This window comes from Polypterus senegalus, chromosome 14 (assembly GCF_016835505.1).
Source record: "Polypterus senegalus isolate Bchr_013 chromosome 14, ASM1683550v1, whole genome shotgun sequence".
Classification (NCBI taxonomy): domain Eukaryota; kingdom Metazoa; phylum Chordata; class Cladistia; order Polypteriformes; family Polypteridae; genus Polypterus; species Polypterus senegalus.
Genome location: NC_053167.1, coordinates 52,800,605 through 52,825,614, shown reverse-complemented (window position 1 = coordinate 52,825,614; position 25,010 = coordinate 52,800,605). Strand labels below are relative to the sequence as shown.

At 39.0% G+C, this 25,010-nt stretch overlaps 1 protein-coding gene across 2 annotated transcripts in view; it reads right to left on the bottom strand.

Moving 5' to 3' along the window:
• Positions 1-2,216: 2,216 nt before the first annotated feature.
• dnajc5aa (DnaJ (Hsp40) homolog, subfamily C, member 5aa) overlaps positions 2,217-25,010 on the bottom strand; it is a 101,462-nt gene continuing 78,668 nt past the window's right edge. For both annotated transcript variants that reach the window (XM_039735505.1, XM_039735504.1), the window contains 3 exons: positions 13,196-13,409; positions 12,055-12,226; positions 2,217-2,922 (listed from right to left, as the gene is read on the bottom strand). In XM_039735505.1, coding sequence (XP_039591439.1) covers positions 2,819-2,922; positions 12,055-12,226; positions 13,196-13,409 — 490 coding nt within the window. In that variant the 3' untranslated portion in view covers positions 2,217-2,818. The remainder of the gene's footprint in view (positions 2,923-12,054; positions 12,227-13,195; positions 13,410-25,010) is intronic.

Below are 25,010 nucleotides of genomic sequence, written 5' to 3'. Positions count from 1 at the left end.
GTGAAAAAGACATACGGTGTTTCAGTGGAGAAAAGTGAATCTAAATTTAAACAGTAGTGTTTATATGAGAATCATCACACTATGTTCCACTTAAAAAAAGCAAAATTTATTTTTAAGTAAACTTTGGAAATGTGGTTTTATTATTTTTTACACCTAAAATTATATCAAAGTAATGAAACCATATTTTCAGGGAGTTGTGCACTTGTAATAACTTTCAAGTATTAATTGTTCCTAGTTGAAGACAAAGGTCCAAAGGACGTAAGGTGTACATCTTACATTACATAGTAGAGGGAGTGCTCGCAATTTTAAGCTACTATAAAATGAAAAAGGGATAACCCATGCATGACACGAAACAGGTCTCGGTCCCATAGAAAATACTAAAATAACTGTGTCATCATATTAAGAAAAAATAAAAAGATGAAATCAATCAAAATGTGTTTACATCATAAAAAAGGGCTCTTCTAACATTACAAAATATAAACTGTGCATACTGCCTTCTCGTCCAATTCAAAGCTTTTATAATTAGATTTACTTACTGTAAGCATGCTATAATAGTTCTTACAGAAATTTAAAATAAAAAAAATTAAAAAAATCTTCATCCTCATCTATCATTACAATTTACTAAGATGGAATAGTTACTAATAACAAAAAACAAAAGAATCCAATTATATGGAATTTACATAAAATGTTATAGTGCAACTGAAATTAAAGTATAGTGGACACTTAACATTGGCACATTTCACTGCTGTGCTTTTTTTTTACTTTGGGTCAACCCTTCAAAAAAAAAATATATACAGTATAAAATAAAATGGAAAAGGGCTTTACAACTAACAATGGCTCTAAAAAACTGTACAGTTAAGACAGATGGCAGAACCTTTGTCACCTTTTCTAAACAAAGAGCAGCCTTTCATTTACCCTGCCTTTGTCTATGTTCCAACTTTGCATTTGCTGCTCCAAAATGGTCTCTTTCTGTGTTTAACTGCCCTTTGTTTTTACAATCTAATTAAGTTCTAGTCACCAAAAATTAATCAAGTGATTCAGCTACTCTTTCTCAATAGTTGAAACGGCAGGGAGAAGGGAAAATTCCTTCTGGTATGTTTATTTATTCAGAAAGTGTGCTGTGATTTTTGCTTAGCTTCACTACAGTTTCAAGCGTTTGAAATGCCCCTGTATTATGTGAGGACAGATAATTTCAAGGCTGGCTGCCTTAAAGGGCACAAAGATAAAGACAGGGTCTACTGTACCCAAACACATAATTGCTCAAATTAAGAATTGAGTGAAATAATGGTCTGATCAACTTTTTTTTATGAATCATACTGATATAATTCTGACATAATTAAAAATATAACTGCTTAATGAAAGGATTCAATTTGTAACTGTTTCATAAATGTGCATTTTATAGGCATTTAAATAATTTACTGACATGTTTATAAGCTGGGGGCTAGGTTTTTTTACTCTGCAATGGACTTACCAAGTCTACTCTAGCTTCACTGTAAACACTTTAATGCATTTTCCAATATTTTTTCAATTTTAACAAATTTCTTGGGTTACTCTGCAATGTGTGATACAAATACTTAAAATTCAATAACACATTTAAACAACTTAATAGATAACCATTTTTAAAAACATTTTCTGGCCCACAAAAGAAAATAAGGAGAACTTTTAGAATAGAATATAAAATACATTGGCTTAAACTATATATTCACAGGGTAAAATAATTTCTGTAGTGGTCTAAGAGTTTTCCAGTCAATGTAGCAGCATAATGCAGCTGGACAAAAATTCAAAAATAGCTTCTTTCTGTGGTGCTTAATCCACTGCTAGCGTTCTTCTGAATGATGCCCACACTGGTATTGAGCTGGCAGCTTTTGTCACATAGTGGCTTTATGTTGTTTAAGATTAAGAATGAGAAGAAAAAAATCTACCTGCACCATTGACATGCCAAAATTTAGTACCTGTATGAATTAAGGACAGTTCAACATCATATAAGCAATCTACTGTACTAACATCTTAAAATAATACACAGAAAATCGACATTGCATTCTACTGAAACACCATGAAGTCAAAAGGTACAGCACAGCCACATCCTCAAAGGCTGCATGGCACAATTTGTACAAAGTACGTTATTCATAATGACAGCAAAAACAATTATTTTCCTGCTGTGAGTAGAAATGTGACATTCCCAACCTAAAACTGCATATTATCACTCAGAAGCATTGTTTGATTTGTTTGGAATATTTAAACATTTGGATTGTACAGAGCTAGGGATAGGTAACAGATTGTACAGTGTTTAGCCAAGGGTTATTTTTTGCTGTTGTGGCAATCCTTGGTGTTTCTTACAAATTCAATAATAACTCAGATTCACACATAAAACATGACAAACGGTAAAGATGTCAGGGGATACGTAAACACATTGAAACATATTTTAACATGTGAATGATGAAAAATGACATACAGAACGTCCAGTGCATAGATGGTTAAAACTCTGACAGACACCACAGGGTTTTTTTAATTAAATCAGATGAGGGTGATGACTAATGCTTAAAATTTAAATATAACTAAACTGTATTTAATAAGACATGCTACAGAACATTAATGCCGTGGAAAAGATATGGAAAAATTCAAATTAAAGGCAAAACAAAAATGTACCAAGCTTTTAAATTGGTCTGCTATGACAGCAGTACATATTTTTGTAAATGTTCATTTTTATCTCCCCTGTTCCCTCATTTGGGTATTGTTTATCCAGTGATTAAAATTACTATTTTTTGTTTGTTTCCCTTAAAACTGTGTGGTGTGAAGTTACAGTGTAGAACTGGAAGACCTAGTTAAATCCTGTGTCAGTATGGTAGCTGGGGTGGCTGTCGGCTGTCAACTGGGTCGTTTCTGTGGCTGATGATGGCTGCATTACAATTGGCGTGTCCCCCTCTGTAGGAAAGAGAGAAAGAATATTGTTGAAAGTTGTAGATAAGGCACCATACCTGCACATGAAACCATAAAAATATAATTCCTAAATAATTTGACCATTTCAGGCATAAACAGTGAGTGAGTAAGGGATTTAAAAGGTTTTCCTAAACAATATACATCTAATACGCTTTTACAATATATTGGGCTCTGAATTTTGTAAAAAAAAAAGTAAAACAAATATACTGTTTCTCATTTGTTAACAACAGCATATAAATCCATTTTACTCCACTATTTAACATAACATAACATTCTGGAGACTACTTATCCCCATTTATGTTGAAGGGGAAGCCTAAGCTTATCCAGGCAGTATCCGGAAGAAGGCCAGAACTAGTATTAAATAGGTTACTAGTCCATTATTTGTCATAAATATATTTTCTGTTGCATAGTTTCTATAAACCTGACAAAAGTTACCATTTTCAAGCTACATTTCTAAATCATTTTCTGTGTGTGAAATATAATGGACTCCTTAATGTTAATGTTTAACATTTAACATTTCCTCAAAATTCATATCCATTAGTGTTGGAATGAATTTTGACTTTGGAGACTTAAATAAATGACTGTAAACATATCTGACAATTAAAGACAATAAAAAAGAAAAAAAAAATGATTTGTTGGGTATTTTTATTCCCTGGACACAGTAATCAATGATGTGTATATAGTTAAATTGTTCTGTAACTTTATGTTACAACACAACAGATGCAAGATGGCAAAAAAGGTGCAGCGCTTGCTTCTTTAATGATGATGAGATCTGCTCTTGTGGAAAATAAACATATTTAATTTATTTGACAAGTCAGCAGGGAAAACATATTAATTAACATGTAAATAAAAGAACAAAGCCTTAGACCAAAAACATCTCTTCTCTTTCGTGCAACTAAAACCACTCCAGGATACAAATGCACAGTATACACTGATCAAAGCAACAATAAAACATGTTAATAAATACAATGGAGCTCTACTTTAGATATTGTTTCCACTAAATAAAAAAGCTGACACTGAGCACAATACAAAACATGTTATATACTGTACTATACATTAAATGACACCTTTCATGTGGCATTAGCATCATCATAACAGATCTGACTGTAAAGTGTCTGAATCTGACATGTTAAGATTGACCAGACAACTTCTGGATGGCTACATTGCCTAGATGATAGCAAGTTTTTGTATGTTTGTTAGGTTTTGTTTTAATTTCATCCATCACTGTGATATAATAACTAAGCAATTTTCACAACGTGGGTGCTTTTATAGGCAATTATGCATACAGTCATTAGCAAAGCTGGATTCAATATCCTATGTCTTAACCCCATATCTTGTCATTGTCTTTGTTCAAGTTACATGTTCATGTGAATATTTCTCCAGGCACTCTGGATTTCCTACCACAACACAAGGAAATATATGTTAGTTTAAATGGAAATTGGCCATGAGAGGGAGTGTCCCCATGCTGCTGGGGTAGACATATGGACATCAGTTGGATAAAATAGGTTGCATTGTAAAATGCTGTTACACTATCAGGCACATTGTTTTTTGTAAAATCTGTGTGCAATGTCCCTAGCAAAGCAATTAAACAAAAGCAGCAATGCACATCATTCTTCCAGTTACATATTTAAATGTGAAACACTCAACAAAGGCAGTCATAAAGTATAGAAAAAAGAAGTGACAAAATTGTTTTAAATTAACAGAACAATCTGTAAAGTTACAGGCAACAAAAACCAGAAACAGAAAAAGATCCAGAATAATATAAGAAATTAAAAACATTTTACAGTATATGCAGACTTGGATAGTTCCTTTAGTCTTCAAATATTATCAGGATATCGCATACAGAAATTCAAGATGTGTTGTTTGACAATCACTAAGTGAAAGAGTGACAGATCCAAAAACAAGCTTTACTTAACTGTGGATGCTTAGTATTTATGATTTGGAAAATATAAAGCAGGTCAAATTAAATACTTGTACTTATAAAAAAGGGGTTGTTTTTCAATTTGAAGCAACTTCAGAGTGACCCAGCCCATGGTACAGCCAGAAACACAGAGAAAAACCAAGAAAAACACATTTCACAATCCTTCAGAAATTCCTACATAAATTCCTACTACAGTACAGACTATGAATGCTACACTCTGCATTGCCTAGCAGCATTCAACCCACAGTGGGCAAGTTGTTGTGTGTCTACAAGTGGTGGTAGTAGTCTATGATACAGTGATTTTTTTTGTGATTGTATGTGATGGTACATTGTATACATATTAAATAATTCTATAATTAATTGGAATACCATTAAGACTCGGAACACATTTTCATCAAGTGAGTGTGAATGTGGGTTTTCGCAAATTAATCTGTTACTCCAATGAGAGCTTCATTACTGACAAGCACTGTCACCGCACTTCTCTTCACTCCACTCACACGTTGCAATCCTGCAGATTCATGACTATAACAAGGACAACAATCAGTCATTGACACTCAAAGCAAAGAACGAATTAGAAAGACTGGATTTGATGAAAACATGCAAAAAGTTTGGAATTTCTTTAAAACTGATTGCTTTGCAGGACTACATAACTTTTTTATAGAATGTAGAGCTTGTTATTAACTTGCAGTTCACATTGTTCAATTTCAGAAATTCTATGTTTGTAATTTTAAACTATCAAGCACAATGTCATGCAGTGCATTGCACCTGTGCAGGTAGAGTAATGGCAACGCCACTGTCTTGCAATAAGATCATAAGTTCATGTCCTGGGTCCTCCTTATGTGGTGTTTGCAAAGCGATTTGAGTAGTGACTAACGTGCTATATAAATATAAAGAATTATTATTATATTTGATGATTTGTCAATTTCAAATTTTAAACATTACATTTTTTCATCAAATAAACAAAACATGTAGCTCTAGGAATTTCTACCTCTATAAACCTTCATAGTACCTCAAACTTGATCCAAATGCAATGTATTAACATTTTGTTTACAAAAAAGGCGCTGCTAATCACACATTGATTTAAAATGAACCTGTGTTTCCCCCGTGTTCTTTTGTATTCATGTGTGTCAGTTACTGTTATCACTTGTTATGGGTTTGCGTACTGTTAGCTTTGATAACATTGATAGTTCTTTTTTATTTTTTTAAATACACTTTGTGATGTGCCTGGGTCATATATGACCAAAATATTTATTTTATTTCAAAAGTGAAACAAATGTTATTGCTAATACTGTACATTATTTTATTATTATGCACTTTGAGATGTGCCTAGGTCAGGTATGACCAAAATATGTTTGTGTTTTTTAATTTCAAAAGTGGAAAAAAAGTATTGCTTCTACCTCAGATTCAGTCATAGCTTTAGTATTGTTTTTAATAGCACTTTTTTGTTGTGCCTGTGTCAGATGTGCCCCAAATGAATAAACATTACTTGCTTTTCAATATATTAATTTGTATTAGTTTAAATTTTGTTATTTAGCTTAAGCTCTTTATTTAGCTTAATTTCTTGGTTTGAAAATCTGGCCCAATGTACATTGTAATTGAACAGCTGGTTTAAACACTTCCTTTTACAACTTTTAGTGAAAAACATTGGAAAAGAATGATATAAACTTGGTATCAGACCTAATGCTGTGTTCCATTTGAACTGGGAAGTCTGAATTTCTGAGTTCCAAGTTGGAATTTTCAACTGGAGCGCCCCCAAAGGTTGGATTTCCTACTAAGAAAGTTGTGTCTGGTGTGTTAAGTCTGAGTTTGTCCAACTTCAGATTATAATTTCCATCCAAAATTGCAACATACATTGCAAGCTTTAGTGAAGTTGTAGTATTATGTAGTTTATTAGCACTTTCTGACAATTTATGTCTCATTAAATTAGTTGTACACACAGTATTGTCCAAATTCTAACGGAGGACATGCTGCTAATATGTTTGGCAGCGCAAAATACTGCGTAATGTGTTGTTATCAATTGATATTTATTACGAAAAAGCAAGCACAGCAAAAGTTTTCTTACAGGCATCCATACTGGTTTCTCTAATGCTTTATTGGAACACAGTCAACTTGGGTGTGATGACTTTAGCAGCTCCGACAAGCTATTTCCAAGGTAAATGGAATGCAGTAAAATCCTCTGTCTCGGTTAACCAAATTTCATTAAATAGTAGAAAGTGCTAACAAAGAAAACAGTTACTTGACATTTTCAATAATTTCACTGCTCCTAAAAACATAAATTATAGATATCATAATGAACTAAGATTGCTTTAAGAAATGTCACATAAATATCTATTCATCATATCTTATCACACCACTGCCATATCCAGATAAAAGCAGCGTCATTAGCATCCTTAAGATCTTCATCGGTACATGTAGGGCCTCGGGAACATTCATTAATATCTATTAACAGTGCCCCTAAATGTTTGCCAGGTAGTTGTTTAGTTCTTTGCGTAAGCAGTAAGCTAGCCACCATTATGAATAAAAAAGAAATGTTGAAGCAAAGTGTGATTCTTTGCAAACTAAACAAAGCCTTCGAGCTTAAGCATACTTTTCTTTGTTATGGTATAGCTTATAGCTTACTTTGCACTGCATATGCTTCCTTTGCAGACATTTGGACTTAACTAAAACAAACTTTCATAATGTCTTGGTAACCTTTCTTGAACCCAGACATAAATGTAACAACTCAAAATGGGCCAATGCACTTCTTTAAACATGTGGTTTATGATTTCATATTAATTATTTTAAAACATATCAGGTATTATTCATATTTATATTTTGAACAATCTATTTAAGTTTTCATTGATGTTATTAATTCAAAACAATTTATGCATTGAATAGCTGACCTCTCAAGAGACTAACTGAGGAGTCTAAGTGTCTGGGCTTGCAAATATCCTAGATAAAAACCAAGATCCAGGCCTTTAATGACCTCTTAGGTACAGCCATCAGCAGTGTGTCTGTCTGCGGAGAGAGTGTCGACCTTGTTGAGAGGTTTACTTACCTCGACAGTGACATTCATGTCTCTAGTGACTCTTCCTATAACGTCAATAGACGGATTGGGAGAGCATGGGGGGAGGGTCATGAGGTTGCTGGAAAGGGGTGTGTGGTGCTCCCGATACCTATGCAAAAAGATGAAGGTCCAACTCTTTAGGGTCCTGGGGCCTCATTTATAAACGGTGTGTATGCACAGAAATGTTGCGTAAGAACTTATCCATGTTAAAATCGCGATGTATAAAACCTACACTTGGCATAAAGCCACGCACTTTTCCACGGTACCTCATACCTTGTCGTACGCAAGTTCTACGCTCGGTTTTGTAGACTGCCGGCACCAAGCGTCAAAGCAATGCTACTGTTCCTGTGTGGTTACACCTTATTTTCCTGACGCGGCTTTATAAATACACTGAAACTAACTGCATATTGTTTATTAGTGTAACGCATCTGATTGTAATTAACTTGTAACAATATAATGGAATGGGGAATAGCCATAGTATTCCAAATACCATAACTGCTTTAGCATTGTTACTCTCACTGCACCTTCTTCTTCTTCTTTCGGCTCCTCCCGTTAGGAGTTGCCACAGCGGATCATCTTTTTCCATATTACTCTCACTGCACCACTTGGAGTATTTATATCACAGTATCTGAGTGTGAATCACAGCAGCAGCTGATCAGAAAAAGAATTATCGGTATACAGCTTCAAGAACATGCTGTCTCAGCCACGGCAAAACGTTTCAAAGCCTTTCCTGTACGGACCTCGCGGTTCAGAAACAGTTTCATCCCAAGAACTTTAAACGCACTTAATCAATTGCTCCTTGTAGAACTGTTTGTACTTATAAGTACAATCACCCCACTGTAAACTTGCACTACAGTTATAATATCGCACAACCTGAGCCACTTTATAAAGCGCGTATTTACATATGATGATGATATCATTTTTAAGGTGAAATGCAGCAAAATATGTTTATTATATTATACAGATAAAACTTTAACTTCATTTAACTAATCTATATTCTTCACTGGGAGTGTCGTGAAGGATTGAATAATTAAACATGTACTACGAAGATATTTCAATGTTCCTTAAACGTTTTGAAGAATTGGCGATCTAAGCTTACAGATGGCTTAACTTCTATTACAGAGCTGATTGTGTGGTGATTGGGTATTTGGGGAAAGAAAAACAAGGACTGCAGTGGCGGCTACGCCAATATATATTGAATATAACACAGAAAGAGAAAATAACAACACAGCTAAAAACGCAGCGACAAATTTCGGCAAAAGTTAAATGCTTGTGTCATGAGCACGAGGCGGCTATGCAGTGTCTGCACCGTTCATAAGCTACCTTACTGACATTGGCGGGCGAAAGAGCCACCGATTCTTCCTCTGCCCAGTGCCACCACAAGCCTAGAGCTGCCCCTGAGTACTGGTGCAATAAATTATTTCATCGAAGGTCGCACACAATCACTGCGCCGTGAAACCCATGTTTAATAACGTGCTTTAACTCTTATCATCATAAAAATGATATCACATATACATCTCAGTATTTTAGTTATTCAGAGAGCTGTAATATCATGAATGTAATGGATTCTGTGTCCAGTTGGAGGAAGAGAGCTGGTTTAAGAAGCAAGTAGTGATTCACACACATAGAGCACATAGAAGATCAACTACAAAACAAAGCATTTAACGTGCTACTTTAATTACGATGTATTTTGAGAAACTGGTTAATTAAACGATTTTAAGTTTATGATGTTCTACTTTAATGACAAAATAAACTACATGATTAAAGTGGAAATGTCGAGATTGAAGTTGACATTTTGCGCTTTTTCCCCACTGTGTACCTTTTTTTCTCTGTACCCTAATAAGCTTTCATATGACACTCAGACAGTGGGCTACAACTGGCCTTTTCACGGCGACTTTGATATGTGACTTCTTTTTTATTTCTGGCACTGTGCGATTTTGTGAACGTGAGCTTTCAAGTTTCTCCAACACGCTATGTCACTCGACCAACTTCCTTTTGTTGATAATACCACGGTTTATTTGAACAAATAGTATGTTTTTCCTTTGCCGCCACTTGGTATTCGCTGAAATTCTTATATTTTCCCCCGTGCTTTTCCCATTGTCTTTTCACAGAAGGCTGAGCTTAAGGGCGATTTATATTGATTTGCATATTCAAAGAGGCGTAATTCTGGGAGGAGTTGGGGCGTTACATAAAGCGCGTGCACGAGCGTTACTTTTCACGCTGATCGGGATTTATGTAGCAGAACGACGTGGAAGTTGGAGTACGCACAGATTCCTGCATCTGGATTTTTCTGTGCGTAAGCACATTTCGGCTTTTGTGCTTACGCCATGTTATAGTGCGAGTTCTACGCATGACGTTATACATGAGGCCCCTGGTGCTTCCTGTCTTGTTGTATGATTGAAAGACATGGATGCTATTCAGTGACCTGATTTGAAGACTGGACTCCTTTGGTACTGTGTCTCTTCGGAGAATCCTTGTGTACCGCTGGTTTGACTTTGTGTTGAATGAACGGTTGCTCTTGGTGTCCCAAATGAGGCACATTACCTGCATTGTGAGGGAGCATCAGTTATGGCACTACGGCCATGTATGCAATTCCCCGAGGGTGATCCAGCTCACAGGATCCTCATTGGTGAGAACCTGAGTGGCTGGACCAGGCCAAGGCGACACCCACATAACACCTGGCTGCAGCAGAAAGACAGAGGGTGGGACTGGACCACGTGTCTACCTGGGGGGTTGCCAACCAGGATCCTAAGCTGTTTCGTCATGTGGTGTATGCGGCAACATGCTGTACCAGTGCATACACCCCAACCTGACCTGACCTGACATAGCTAAAGAACTGTTATTGATAGCAGTGTTTTTGGCTTGCTTTCTTTACAGCAAATATTAATAAATTAATGTCAAATTCAGGCTGAACTATCAATTTACAATTATTGCATTGATTTTTTATGTTTTCTATATCTTCAGATGTCTTTCCATAGAAGCAGATTTAACATCTAGATTAACTATTCTGAATGATTACACAACCCAATAAAAACAGAGTTTCTGACTAGCATAAAATGTCTCATATAAACAAAACAATCATGTTAAAAGGGACTTAAGAAACAAGCCTGCAAAAAGAAACTGAAAAAATAATGAAGGCATAATTCAGCCAAAACTTGAAAGTTAGAGGACAAATTGTATAAACTATGTTTAATATTAAGCTTGTAGTAAATGAGTACACTCAGCATTGTGAAGTGACAAACTCTTGTGACCAGAACCCACTCCCTGAAATGAGAAGAAATGTGTATGTTGTGTAATTGTACAAGCAAAAAAAAAATTAAAAAACACAAATCCTTTCAACAATAATATTACATACTCACTTAATCTTATTGTGGTTTGTTGTAGTCTTGCATATCCTGAAGATGTTATTTTTTCTATATTTTAAAGGTTTACTGAGGAAAATAAATATTCATTAAAATGACAATGAATTTTTAGTTGGAAGGACTCAGTACTCATTTGCAAAAGAAAAAACGTATTGCAGGGATATTATTTTTTAATTACAGTTGTCTTGCTGAGCACACATTAAAGAGCTGAAGCTTCTGTTTTTGTTTTCACCTGCATTATATGTTTTTTAGTCTCTAATGCAAACAATTTAAATCATGAATGTGGTTGATGAGCTAGTTGCAGTATCTATCCCTTAATTGCTTCTTTGAAGAAAGTGATTTTTTTGCAATATTCTTGACAATAACATTTTTTAAAAGTTATGCTATATTTTTACTTGTCTTCTCATCATCTTCAAAAGCAAGCTACTCTCAATTAAACATTGCTGAAATGCAATATTCCCGCCCAATAATTAAGAATTTTCTATTAATTCATTTGATTTAAAATGAAAGCTGCAAGTTAGTTCATTACAAAATTGACAATACTAAGCACTCAAGTAACTACAGTATATTACAACACCTAACAAACAATAGCCACAGTCCTTAGTAATATAAACATATAGTCATAAAAATTAAATTAATAATTATTTCCATTAAATATTCACTTCCCAAAATCTCTGCAGATAACAAATGTCATCAGAAACAGTAAAAACATATAAAATGAAAGAACACAATAGATTGACAGTAATGGTATATCCCAAAAGAAAACTCCCACTTCCTGATTCACTGACCCCTTTCATCAGACTGTAACTGTGCCTCCAGATCTTCAGGGGAGACATAGAATTCATGTTCCTCTCCCTCAGGTGGTTTGGGTTTACACTTTCCACAGCAGCAGTTACAACAACAGCAGAGACAGCAGCAGAAGTAGCAGCCTGTTATTAGGCCACAGAACACGAAGAGAGCCTGGAGAGACATATAAATCAACATTTGTAGGAAATATTTTAATACTTCTCATCAGTCTCTGACTGCATTGTAACAAGAAAGCCAATATTAAATTTACAGTCACTTTTAGCAATCATAGAAGGCAAAAGAATTATGATGTTAATCCTCTGGCCCTACCCTCAACTAAGTTACTCTTGAACTTTTCAAGGACTGGCTGCAAGAGATGCCAAGACACCTTTGCCATTAGGTAATTAAATTGGTCATATGGATTGAATGGTCTTGTCCTATGTGGACTTATACTGTAGCATACTTTTAAAATACTCATATAAGCAGCTTATATTTACACTTTCTTTACATATACTGTACATGCAAAATCATACAAGCTACCTCTGTCATAATTATTCATTTTTATCCTGACTAAACGAGATATGAGAATCATTTACATTCAATAAACTAACTTGACCTAGCACATTTTTTTTTCATAAAGTTGGTTCCTTGCATAGATGTGAAATAAAATATATATATACTAAGGGACTTTGCTCGCCAACCCCTGTGTTTGGTTAATCGGATATACAATTTTATTTTGTTTTCTTTGGAATTGTTTCAATTTCATTATTTGCACTTTTACTTTAAAGCTTCATTAAAAACAATATTTTTTGGAGACAAACTGTGACAATGCAACGTATCTGCCCGTGTTTCTCTAATAAATAATCCGACTTTTTCTAATGTTTGTCCTTGTGATTTATTGATTGTCATAGCAAAAGCATGATAAAAGCATAAAGTGTATTTCACATTATACTCAAAAGAAAACCACAAAAATTACAAAAACAATTCTCTATCCCTTAGTTTTTCATATTAAGATTAAGAGGTTCCATAAAAATGTGTTGCTATAAATAAGGTCACAAGAAACAATGATTTTATAATATAATAAACATCTGTTTCCTTTAGGCAAAAATACATAAACACACTTGAAGGTATCTGTTTTTTTACCTTTGCCCACCAGCTAGAAAGGACGAAGTAAGTGTTTACATTCTCTTCACCAAACTGTTCAGCAACATATAGTCCCAGAGAGCCATATTTATCATAAATATTACGCTTTGTGGGGTCATTTAGAATTGCATGGGCATTGTTGATCTCTTTAAATTTATCTGCTGCTTCTGGATTATCAGGGTTTTTGTCAGGGTGATATTTCAGTGCAAGTTTCCTGTTCCAAAAATAAAAATAAAAGAAAGGAAAATCAGAACAAAATGTTAGAAATTATATTCCTCATATAACAGTTTAAGTTAGTCACAGGGTAAACTCTTGAAAAGTTTAAAGGAGCAGAAAGGATTTTTTTTATTTTAAATTTGTATTTTTTCATACAAGATATGTCTTTTTATAATCACTTAATATCTGCCTTGTTTTACACAACTTCAAACATTACAAATTAATTCTGATATGGTTAACTATAGCTAGCTACCTGTATGTCTGGTTTACATGCAGGGGCCATGAGGAAAACAATAATTATTAGACTAAGAGTGGGCATTAATAGTATACATTACAGACATAAAGCAATGCATGCTGTTTTAATGGAAAGGTTGTCTCTTTCATCTGGCAGTCTTGGAAATTATCACTACTGTTACATAAACTTTTCTGAAAATTTCAGAGAAATAAACTTCACAGAATGAAATATGCAGTCACTAACCAGGTTTCCATCCAAGGAGTTTTTGCGAAAAAATATTTAGTGCTTCAAATTTTAGCTGATGGAAATGCTAATTATCGATAAAATGTTGTACATGTCGACATAATATTTTTCCGTTTAACTTTAGCCCATAAATTCCATATCGATACTTCAGATGTTGCAAAAACTACATTGGAAACACTTTTTGTTGGAAAAAAAAGGCTTTAATGCAAATAAATGTGTCACATGATACATTTTCATCACGTGCAATCAAAAAGAGAATAGCGGAGCGGTTTGCATGGTCTGATGAAGAGACTCGTTATTTCTCGTGATGAGCCAATGCAGTAGTGGATAGGCTGGGTCTCCTGCTACTAAAGGGGTACCTGAACTCCTCCACATCAACTGTAGCCTGGGGGTGTCTCTCAGGATGTCTAAATAATACAAAAACCGCAAAGGTAATTTACTGTGCCAGTCAAAATATTTAATAAACCGTGTGCTTCATTATCTAAACATTTTTTTCTTATTATTAAATGGCAGATGTTTTAGCATATATGAGAAATTCTCTCATTAATATTAACTTTAGTTTTTTTGATTAAACGTCGTTATTTTGTATTAATTCAAATTTCAGTTTTAATTAAAAAACCTTAAGGGAAGCAGGTTACAGTACTAATTCAGTTGTTATCGCACTGAGAAGGGATGTTGAAAGGTAGGCTCACCTGTACAGATCCGATGCTGCAAACACAGCTGCATCATGGGCACTTCCAGGATTGCCAACGCAAATGTCTCGTTTCATGCACCTGTCATCAACAAGGGCCTGGAGAACAATAGATGGCCACCCTTTGCGATTAATGTAATCGCGGTAGCCTTCCGTCAGGGGAAGAATAGGCACATGCGTGCCATCCAGCGCACCGTAAATCTGTGGCACAAGATGCACCAAGGAATTGCGGTATGCAATTTCATTGGCCTCTGCTACAGTCGGAAGTCTGATATAACAGTGCATTAATTTTTCTTTTAATAACGGTGCACACAGCATATACACATCGATGGATGGTAGTTTTACTAACCCCGAAAGTTTCTCCAACTACTCTATACTCGGCGCAGGTTGCCAGCTTGTAAAGGGCGATGGCAATCCGCTTTGGGGTTGGAACCGGTGGTCAGTGACAACCTGTGATAGGCGCAACATCAGGACTGATGAATCCACACAACATCTCACACATCGGCCGTGTCAATCTAAAATGTTGCAGCCAGAGATTTTCTGTGAAGTGTCTCCCCACCACCTCCTCCCAGAAGGTCTTATTCCGTCGTCTCTCCCATACCCGTGGGTTTTTACGCACTGGGGTACTTTTTTCGAGCTCTAGGGCTATCAGACAAGCAACTGCTTCATTCTGCTGTCGTCTTCGGATATTATGTACAATTCCAATTATTTGTGAAACTGAAATAACAGTAAGCTGGCAAATTTCAAAAAACTGTCTGAATAATCTCTCCATTTCTTTGTTTAGTGGAGGGGGTGTAACGTGGAAAACAAAAGGTAGATAATTTGCGACATACACAAAATTATGTATGGAAACGGGTCAAGGGCAGATTTTTTTTGCGATACAACAAAACTTATGCGACTGTTCGTTTTGGAGAGGATGACGTCATCACGCACACCATTTTATCGATAAAAAGCCAGTTGGATGGAAACAGGCTGGAGACAGCAAATTTCACACATTTTTTTTACGTATATTCTGTTTGTCGATAACAAAACGTCACAAAAAACTGGATGGAAACTTGGCTACTTTGAGACTCCAGGCCCAGAGTACATGAAATGGAAAACACAGTGCAAACATTACATTTCTTCAAGTAGCATTTAAAATCCTAAGACTGCAAAATTATACAGATGACACAATGTCTGACCTTAGGACATTTCTTCAAACAGAAGCATTTAACATAATTATCATTTATAGCTAAATATATGCAATATTTTTTCAAACAACTTTTGAAAACATATTGCTGAAATTTAGAAGACAGTATTTTGAAATGTATACATTATGTATTTATTACTCCCTGTCCATTAATGCACTTTCTAACCCACATTTTCTAGTTCAGAATTGGTATTGCAATATAAAATAAATAACAAAAGGCATCACTAGATTTGTTGCCTGAATATTACATTCTGGGTCTTATTGCCGCATTAATTAAAAAAAGACATCAGACTTTGTTATCTGAAAGCACATATCCTACTGTGGGATTAATGCTAGCACAGGTGTAACCCTGGGTAAACCTTTTCTTCAACTAAAATATGTAAACTTTAATGAACCAGTATAGATGTTTGAAGTGTCATCATAAAATTACGATTCTGCTTAAAACCATGTCAAACATAGAACTTTGAATTTGGACAGTGTCACACACGTGTGCATGGGAAGCAGCTGAAGGGCTTAGACAATACTGTTTATACATCTGCCCAGGGGGGGGCGGGGTACGCTGACGCTCTTTCTGAGTTCTCTGCAGGTCTTACCCGGGAAATCCCACCAGGAGCCGCCATTTCCAGGAAGGACACACCACCTCCGGTTCCGGCCCCAAGAATGAGGTCACTTCCGGTTCCGGCCCCAAGGGTGATGTCACTTCCAGTTCCGGCCCAGAGGACGACATCATTTCCGCCCTCTGAGCTATAAAGCTCACTGCCTTTGCTTAGGCAGGCAGTTCTGTCTTGGACTCTGTTGTGTAAACAACTGTTTGAAATGTCTCAAATTCTATTGCAGCCAGGAAACCGCATTAAACGGGTGGCTGCCCCAAACCTTTTCACGCCTCTGGTCTCCAGTTATTACAGTGGCGTAGTCGGCAGGATGGTGTCCCGAAGAACCGGGACACGGACCTTCAAGGAACCAGGTGGGTGAGTACGGGGCGAGTTTCGGGCAGGGAGTGCGCGGAGGGTCAGGAAGGACGGTGCAGGCTCTGCTCCACGAGCATAACCCGGGGCTACCAACCCATCTCGTGGAGAAGGTAGAGGGGACCCACAGGCGTGGGCTGGCTTCTGGGGAAAACACACGAGTGGCTCAGTATGCTCTTCTGGGTAGGAAAGCCGAGCCCATCGGGACCAAGGTCCCTGTTAGCGATGGGCTGTCCCCAGGCCGGCAGGTAAAGAATATAATAGACTGGGAGTTTAACCCAACAAAGGGCTGTCAGAGCAGGCTATGGCTCTCTGGCAACAGGTGGGTGAGTGGCTACGGCCATTTGATTTGACCCCCTTGCAAATAGTGCAGCAAGTGGCCTGTTTTTGCTGCTACAGCAATACCCCAGGAATTTGCCCAGCCGGCCTGGGGAGAATTCCATTCTGGACGAGCTGCTACAGCTCCTGCAACCCAGAGGCCGGCTGTGAAACCCGGGAGGGCAGACCAGCCGCTCTGTGGACTACCGGGAGTTATGTCCTACAAAACAGTCCCTTCCACGCAATCCAGAGCCTGTTCGAAGTCGCGGGCCGTCTGGCTTGCGACCTGTCGGGAACAAGGCGGACCGTAGGGGACAATGGCGGGGTTGTTTGTGTGCCCTTAGCAATCCCTGGCGGATAAACATACGGAGAGCTTATTATTAATGGACATATGGTAACAGCGCTGTTTGATTCCGGCAGTAGCGTGTCTGTCGTTGCTCGCCGTTTTGTTCTACCGCAACAATGGATTAAAAAGACCAGTCTAAAATGTATACACGGAGATATCCGCTCGTACAATACCGCCCGGTGTTACGTATGTCTCGGAGGAACCCTTCGCGCTTACCGTGGCGGTACACCGGATCCTCCGTTTCCGTAATCCTCGGGCGGACTGGTCTGACAGTAACGCGGTAGTTTAGAAAGCATTCCCCGAAAAGCTTTTGGCCTCGTTATAGATGATAAAGACTCATCTCAAGCTGCTTCCACACCGTGTAATCAGCCGACAGGGAGTGGGGCGGTAGGCCAAGAGAGTGACGAAGATACTCCCGGACCGTCGCGGGCTACTACGTCATCCACTAGCGCCCCGGCAGCGAGGAGGATTCTCCGCCCCTTGAGGTCAGACCGGACCCGCTCTCTGAGTTGCACTTTCAGTTTAGAGCGACTCCGGCTTCTTTCAAGAGAGAACAGTGGAATGGCGACTCTCTGAAGCACATAAAGAATGCAGTGGTTCTCGTTAACGCCAACGACGCGCATTTGCCCATGCCACAGGGACCTCACTTTGTCATGGATAATGAATTATTGTATCGGGTTGCTGAACATGAGGGAAGGTCCGAAGTTGTTGCTAGACCGCGGACCTACCGGCGGCAGGTTTGCGAGTTAGCCCACTCTCACCTTCTTGGAGGCCATCTCGGCTCCGATAAAACATTAGAGCGCATTAAGCTCCGTTTTTTGGCCGGGGATTAATGAGGAGGTTAGCGCTTTTGCATTTCCTGCCGGAGTGTCAACTGCGGCAAATTCCTAGGAAGGACCGTGCTCCTCTGATTCCCCTTCCCCTTATTGGCGTTCCTTTGACAGGATTGGGGTGGATATAGTAGGACCCTGGAGCCCTCAGCCGAGGATATAAATATATACTCGTCCTCGTGGATTATGCAACCCGATTCCCTGAAGCCGTTCCATTGCTCGGCTACCACTAAAAATATTGCACGGGAACTAGTAGGAGTCTTTTCACGCGTGGGCATTCCTAGAAGTCCTGACGGACCAAGGAGCGCCTTTCACCTCGGAAGCGTTCAAGGAGACTGCCAAGTTACTGAAAATAAAGAATTTAAAAACCTCGGTGTATCATCCTCAAACCGATGGGCTAGTGGAGAGATTCAATCAAACTCTCAAGCAAATGCTACGTAAGGTAGTCAGCAAGGATGGGAGGAATTGGGACCAACTCCTCCCCCTTGTCCTCTTTGCCTACGGAAGTCCTCAAGCCTCTACGGGTTCTCTCCCTTTGAATTACTATACGGAAGACAGCCCGGGGCTTATTAGATATTTTAAAGAGGGCTGGGAAGGGGAGGCACAGCCCTCCACTAACATTTTGGAGTATATCGCCCATTGCGCGATAGATTTGATGTAATAAGACCTATACTAAAAGTCATATCGAGGAGGCACAATCAGCACAGGCCGCCTGTATGACCGTGTACGACTCTCCGGGAGTTCCAACGGGGATCGCGTCATGGTATTGGTTCCTACTTCACACTCTAAACTGCTCGCACATTGGCTAGGGCCCCTCCGAAATTAAGGAGAGGAAGGGATTGGTCGACTATTTGGTGAAACAGCCCAATCGCCGACCAGCTGAGCGAATATATCATGTAAACCTGCTGAAACCGTGGAAGGAGAGGGATCCCGATCCCTCCTCCGGACAGCCCTGCTCTCTCGCGAAGTAAGTGCCCTTAATTTGCGAACAGCTATCTCCCAGACAGAGACAGGAGCTCGAAGCAGCTATCCGCTCGGTCCCAGAGGTGGTAAGTGAACAACCAGGTCGGACCTCTCTGATTGCGCGCGACATAGTGACTGACCGGGGTGATCGTCCGTGGCGACCCTACAGACTCCGGAGGCAAAGAAAGTAGAAGTGGAACTGGAAATCAAGCGAATGCTGGCACTAGGAGTGATCGAGGAAAGTAGTAGTCCCTGGTCCAGCCCCATCGTCTTGATTGCTAAGCCTGACGGCAGTTGGAGGTTTTGCAATGACTTCCGTCGGCTCAACCAAGTTTCCGAGTTGATGCTTATCCCATGCCTCGCGTGGGCGACCTCCTCGAGACTGGGACCAGCCAAATTCTTGACTACACTTGACATGACAAAGGGGTACTGGCAGGTTCCTTTAGCGGAGTCCGCGAAGGAAAAACCGCGTTTAGCACTCCTAGCGGACACTGGCAGTATCGTGTCCTTCCATTCGGGTTACACGGGCGCCTGCGACTTTTCAGCGTCTGGTGGACAAAGTGCTCCGGCCCCATAACTTCGTTCTGTGCTGCCTATCTGGATGGCGTTGTCATCTATTCCAGCACCTGGAAGGAGCACATACAGCAGGTCACAGCAGTATTACGGACATTGGGAGAGGCCGGGCTCCGCATCAACCCCAAGAAATGTTACTTGGGTTGAGAGAAGCCAAATATTTGGGCTACCTAGTGGGCGGGGTACTGTGAGGCCACAGTGTTCCAAGTTGCAAGCCATAATGGCCTGGCCCGTCCATAAACCAAGCGGCAAGTCCAATCCTTTCTCGGTTTGGCGGGTACTACCGCCGGTTTGTGCCTCGTTCTAGAGAGCGGCGCCCTTGACCGACTTGACAAAGAAAAGAGCTCCTAATACGGTGGTATGGTCTGATAAAGCGGGGGCTGCATTCAGTGACTTAAAAAGGGCTCTGACTTCAGCACCTATCTTAATCTCCCCTAACTTCTCTCTCCCTTTTGTCCTCCAGGCGGACGCCGGACACAGGCTTGGGAGCCGTGTTGAGCCAAAGCGTCGGCGGTGTTGAACACCCGTTATGTACCTGAGCGGAAACTGTTGGACGGGAGACCAGGTACGCGGCGGTGGAGAAGGAGGCTTTGGCGATCAAATGGGCGGTGACGCAGCTGCGGTACTACCTCTTGGGTCGCGTGTTCACTCTGGTGACGGATCATGCGCCTTTAAAGTGGATGGCCCTTCACAGGGAGTCGAATCCGCGGGTCACGAGGTGGTTTCTTGACCTGCAGCAGTACAAATATACGCTCGTTCATCGACAGGGGTCCCTTCATGCCAACGCCGATGCCCTCTCCCGGGCCCACGACCTCTCGGTGCAGGTCGCCCGACCCGACGGGTCTGGGCTGAGGGGAGTCTTGTCACACACGTGTGCATGGGAAGCAGCTGAAGGGCTTAGACAATACTGTTTATACATCTGCCCAGGGGGGGGCGGGGTACGCTGACGCTCTTTCTGAGTTCTCTGCAGGTCTTACCCGGGAAATCCCACCAGGAGCCGCCATTTCCAGGAAGGACACACCACCTCCGGTTCCGGCCCCAAGAATGAGGTCACTTCCGGTTCCGGCCCCAAGGGTGATGTCACTTCCAGTTCCGGCCCAGAGGACGACATCATTTCCGCCCTCTGAGCTATAAAGCTCACTGCCTTTGCTTAGGCAGGCAGTTCTGTCTTGGACTCTGTTGTGTAAACAACTGTTTGAAATGTCTCAAATTCTATTGCAGCCAGGAAACCGCATTAAACGGGTGGCTGCCCCAAACCTTTTCACGCCTCTGGTCTCCAGTTATTACAACAGCTATTCTTGACATAGAAGTTATAACCATTTTGATGCATAATATGGTGCAATGTACATAAACATTTAGTTTATCTTTTTAACAGACTATGTTTAGATGATTTTCTGTTAAAGAACCAGATCTATATTTTGCTAAAGAGCACATTTAAACCTGTTTTGTGAAAGGAATGGTTTAAATAACTTTCTATACATATAATGCTTTGAGTTACTTTTAGTTTAACATTGGTCTTACAAATCGAATGTCTCCCTGAAAACCATGAAAGTTCAAACCCAGTGAAATGCATAGTTGACTATTCTCTAAAGTGATTAGAGAGGACTTTAAATTGGACACTGAGCTCTTAGCTGCTTACCAAATATGTGGATTGAAGGCCTCAAAATCGAAAAGCTTTGTCTGTTTCAGCAAACTACGGGTTAAAGAAAATTTGATGTCGATTCACAGACAAGATATAATTATATTTGAAAATAACCGCATTCGTATTTTCCCAGATTTCTCTCCTTCAACAGCTGCTAAACAAGTGATTTTTCATTACAAATTCTACATTTTCAATTCTCATAAAGAAGCAGAAAAAGAGCTAAAAAGACAATTTAAGATATAGTCATGAGTCATAGTGTGTCTTGATAGTGCAAAGAAGATTCTGCTTGCAGCACGGTGTATTCGTAATGCGACTTTTGCTGTAACTATACATTCTACTTCCTTTTTGGCCACTTCTTTAAAATTTTCTACTAAATATATGCATATTTTGAGAACCACTACCTAACTAGTTATTTACCACTATTCCCTTATGTCATTCTTTAATCCAGAAGATTCATCAGTCTCTCTGTACAGATTCCTTCAGTACTTCATTTGAATTTCGCCCACCAACTCACTCATTTTCCTCTTTTCAGCTTCCTACTTTCTCAGAAATCTCAGATCTTGTCTGTAAGTCTAAGCCATCCACCTGTCAAATGGACCCCCTCCCTACAGTTCTAATCAAAGCCTGCCTCCCCTCTCTGGTCCTCCTTAACTCTGCTATAATCCACTCTTCTCTCACTTATGGTACTGTTCCTTCATCTTTTAAAACTGCTGCAATTATCCCAATACTGAAAACACCTGGTGGCGATCTGACTAATTTCAGTAATTTTCATCCTATTTCTAATCTACCCTTCATTTCCAAAATTCTTGAAAAAATAGTGGCTATTCAACTTCATTCTCATTTATATCAAAATAATCTGTATGAACAGTTCCAGTATGGTTTTGTCCCCTCCAAAGTACAGAAACGGCAATTAGAAAAATTTCTAATGACCTCCTTATGGCAGCTGATTCTGGTTTAATTACTATTCTCATCCTCCTTGATCTGAGTGCTGCCTTTGACACTATTTGTCACACTACTCTTCTCAATAGATTATTTTCGAGTGTCATTACCCACACTCCATTAGACTGGTTCAGATCCTACCTCTCAGGCCACTTTCAGTTTGTTCAGCTTAAAACTTTCACATCCCAACCCACCGCTGCTACTTCAGGTGTACCCCAGGGCTGTGTCCTGGGGCCCCTCCTTTTCATTATTTACATCCTTCACCTTGGCAATATCTTTCGTAAATATAGCATTAGCTTCCACTGTTATGCTGATGACACCCAGCTCTATCTCACTAGCAAACCCACTGCTTCCTTTCCACCCTCCTCACTTACTAATTACATAGCAGAAATCAAATCTTGGTTTTGTTCAAATTTTCTTAAATTAAATAGTGACAAAACTGAGGTTCTCCTCATTGGTACAAAATCAACATTATCCAAAACTGATCGTTTTTCATTTTGTTATTGATAATTCCTCTGTCTCCCCTTCCCCACAGGTTAAGAGTCTGGGTGTCATCCTTGACAGTACCCAGACCCACTAACTTCTGTACCAGCTGTCCTCAATGCACTAGCAGAATTTCAAAAGATATCTGGATTCAAAATTAATTTGAATAAAAGTGTACTTTTTCCAGTGACCTTCTAGCACACAATATTAGACTGAACACCTTCCCATTTATTTTGGAAGTTCAATTCAATACCTAGGGGTTAAAACATCATAAGTAAATATAAAAATCTTTTTTCAATAAAACTTTGCTATCTGCATGGAAAAAATTAAAGAAGATGTGAAAAGATGGTCTATCCTTAATCTCACATTAGCAGAGAGAATTAATACTGTCAAGCTGAACATCTTCTGTTTCTATTTCAGAGCATCCCCATATACATTATCAAATACTTCTTGAAGAAATTATATTCAATGATAACCTCTTTTATATGGAATTTGAAACATCCATGTATCCAAAGGGTGACTCTACAATGACCTGAAGCAGAAGGTGGCATGGCACTACCTAGCTTTCACTTTTATTACTGGCCGTCAAATATACAAGCTATCAAGACCTGGGGCCTCATGTATAAACGGTGCATACGCACAAAAATGTTGCGCAGGGCTGTTTACACGCTCAAATTGCGATGTATAAAACCTAAACTTGGCGTAAAGCCATGCACATTTTCACGCTAGCTAAAACCCTGGCATACGCAAGATCTCCGCTCAGTTTTGCAAACTGGCAGCATCCAGCGTCAAAGCAGTGCTTTTGTTCCAGTGTGGTTTCCCTTTCTTTTTTAGATGAACATCCCTGATGCAGCTTTATAAATCCACTGAAATTAACCGCATATTGTTTATTAGTTTAAGGGATCTGATTGTAATTAACCTGTAACAATATAATGGTCCACGGAATAGCCAAACTATTCCAAATACCATAGCTGCTTTAGCGTTGTTATTTATATCACTGTATCTGAGTGTGGAATCACAGCTCTACAGCAGCTGATTGGAAAGAGAATAATAGGTATACAGCATCAAGCACACACTGCCTCAGCCATGCTGTCTATTGAACTACTCTCATTTGGCAAACGCTTCAGAGCCTTTCCTGTAGGGACATCGCGGTTCAGAAACAGTTTCATCCCAAGAACTATAAACGCACTCAATCAATCCATCTAGTGTTCATTGTAGAACTGTTTGGTATTTATTAGTATAATTACCTCACTGTAAACTTGCGATAGTTATAATATTGCACAGCCTGATCCACTTTATAAAGCACGTATTTACATATGATGACAATATCATTTTTAATGAACAGCCCCTCTGCTCACACCCCCTCCTTCAGGAGCAGAGAATGTCAAAGACAGTGATAGAGACAGAGAAATGCAAACAATCAAAAATCAATACGTGCTGTTCGGGCTTTTAAGTATGTGAAGCACCGCACGGGAAGCATATCATATATCATTAAGGAGTTTTATTTAATACATAATATGTGCTCTGATTGGGTAGCTTCTCAGCCATCCTCCAATAGCATCCCTTGTATTAAATCAACTGGGCAAACCAACTGAGGAAGCATCATGTACCATAAATTAAAGGACCCATTGTCCGCAGAAATCCGCGAACCAGCAAAGAAAATCCGTGATATATATTTAGGTATGCTTACATATAAAATCTGCGATGGAGTGAAGCCGCGAAAGTCGAAGCGTGATATAGCGAGGGATCACTGTACTGCTGCAATAAATTATTTAATCGAAGGTCGCACACGGCGCAGGAAGCATTTTGCGTGATGCAGGAAAGATCTTCCCATGTTTAATGACATGCTTTAACTCCTATCATCATGAAAATCATATCAAGTATACATCTCAGTATTTTAGAGAGCTGTAATATCACGAATGTAATGGATTCTGTGTCGTCGGGGGCACGTAGTGATTCTTACACATAGAAGAACACATACAAAACAAAGTATTTAACGTGCTACTTTAGTTACGATGGGATTTGAGAAACTAGTAAATGATTTAAAGATGAAGTTTATGATGTTCTACTCTAATGACAAAATAAACTATGTGATTAAAGTGGAAATTTTGAGATTAAAGTTGACATTTCAAGCTTTTTTCTCAATGTCTGTATTTTTTTTCTTTTCTCTGTACCCTAATAA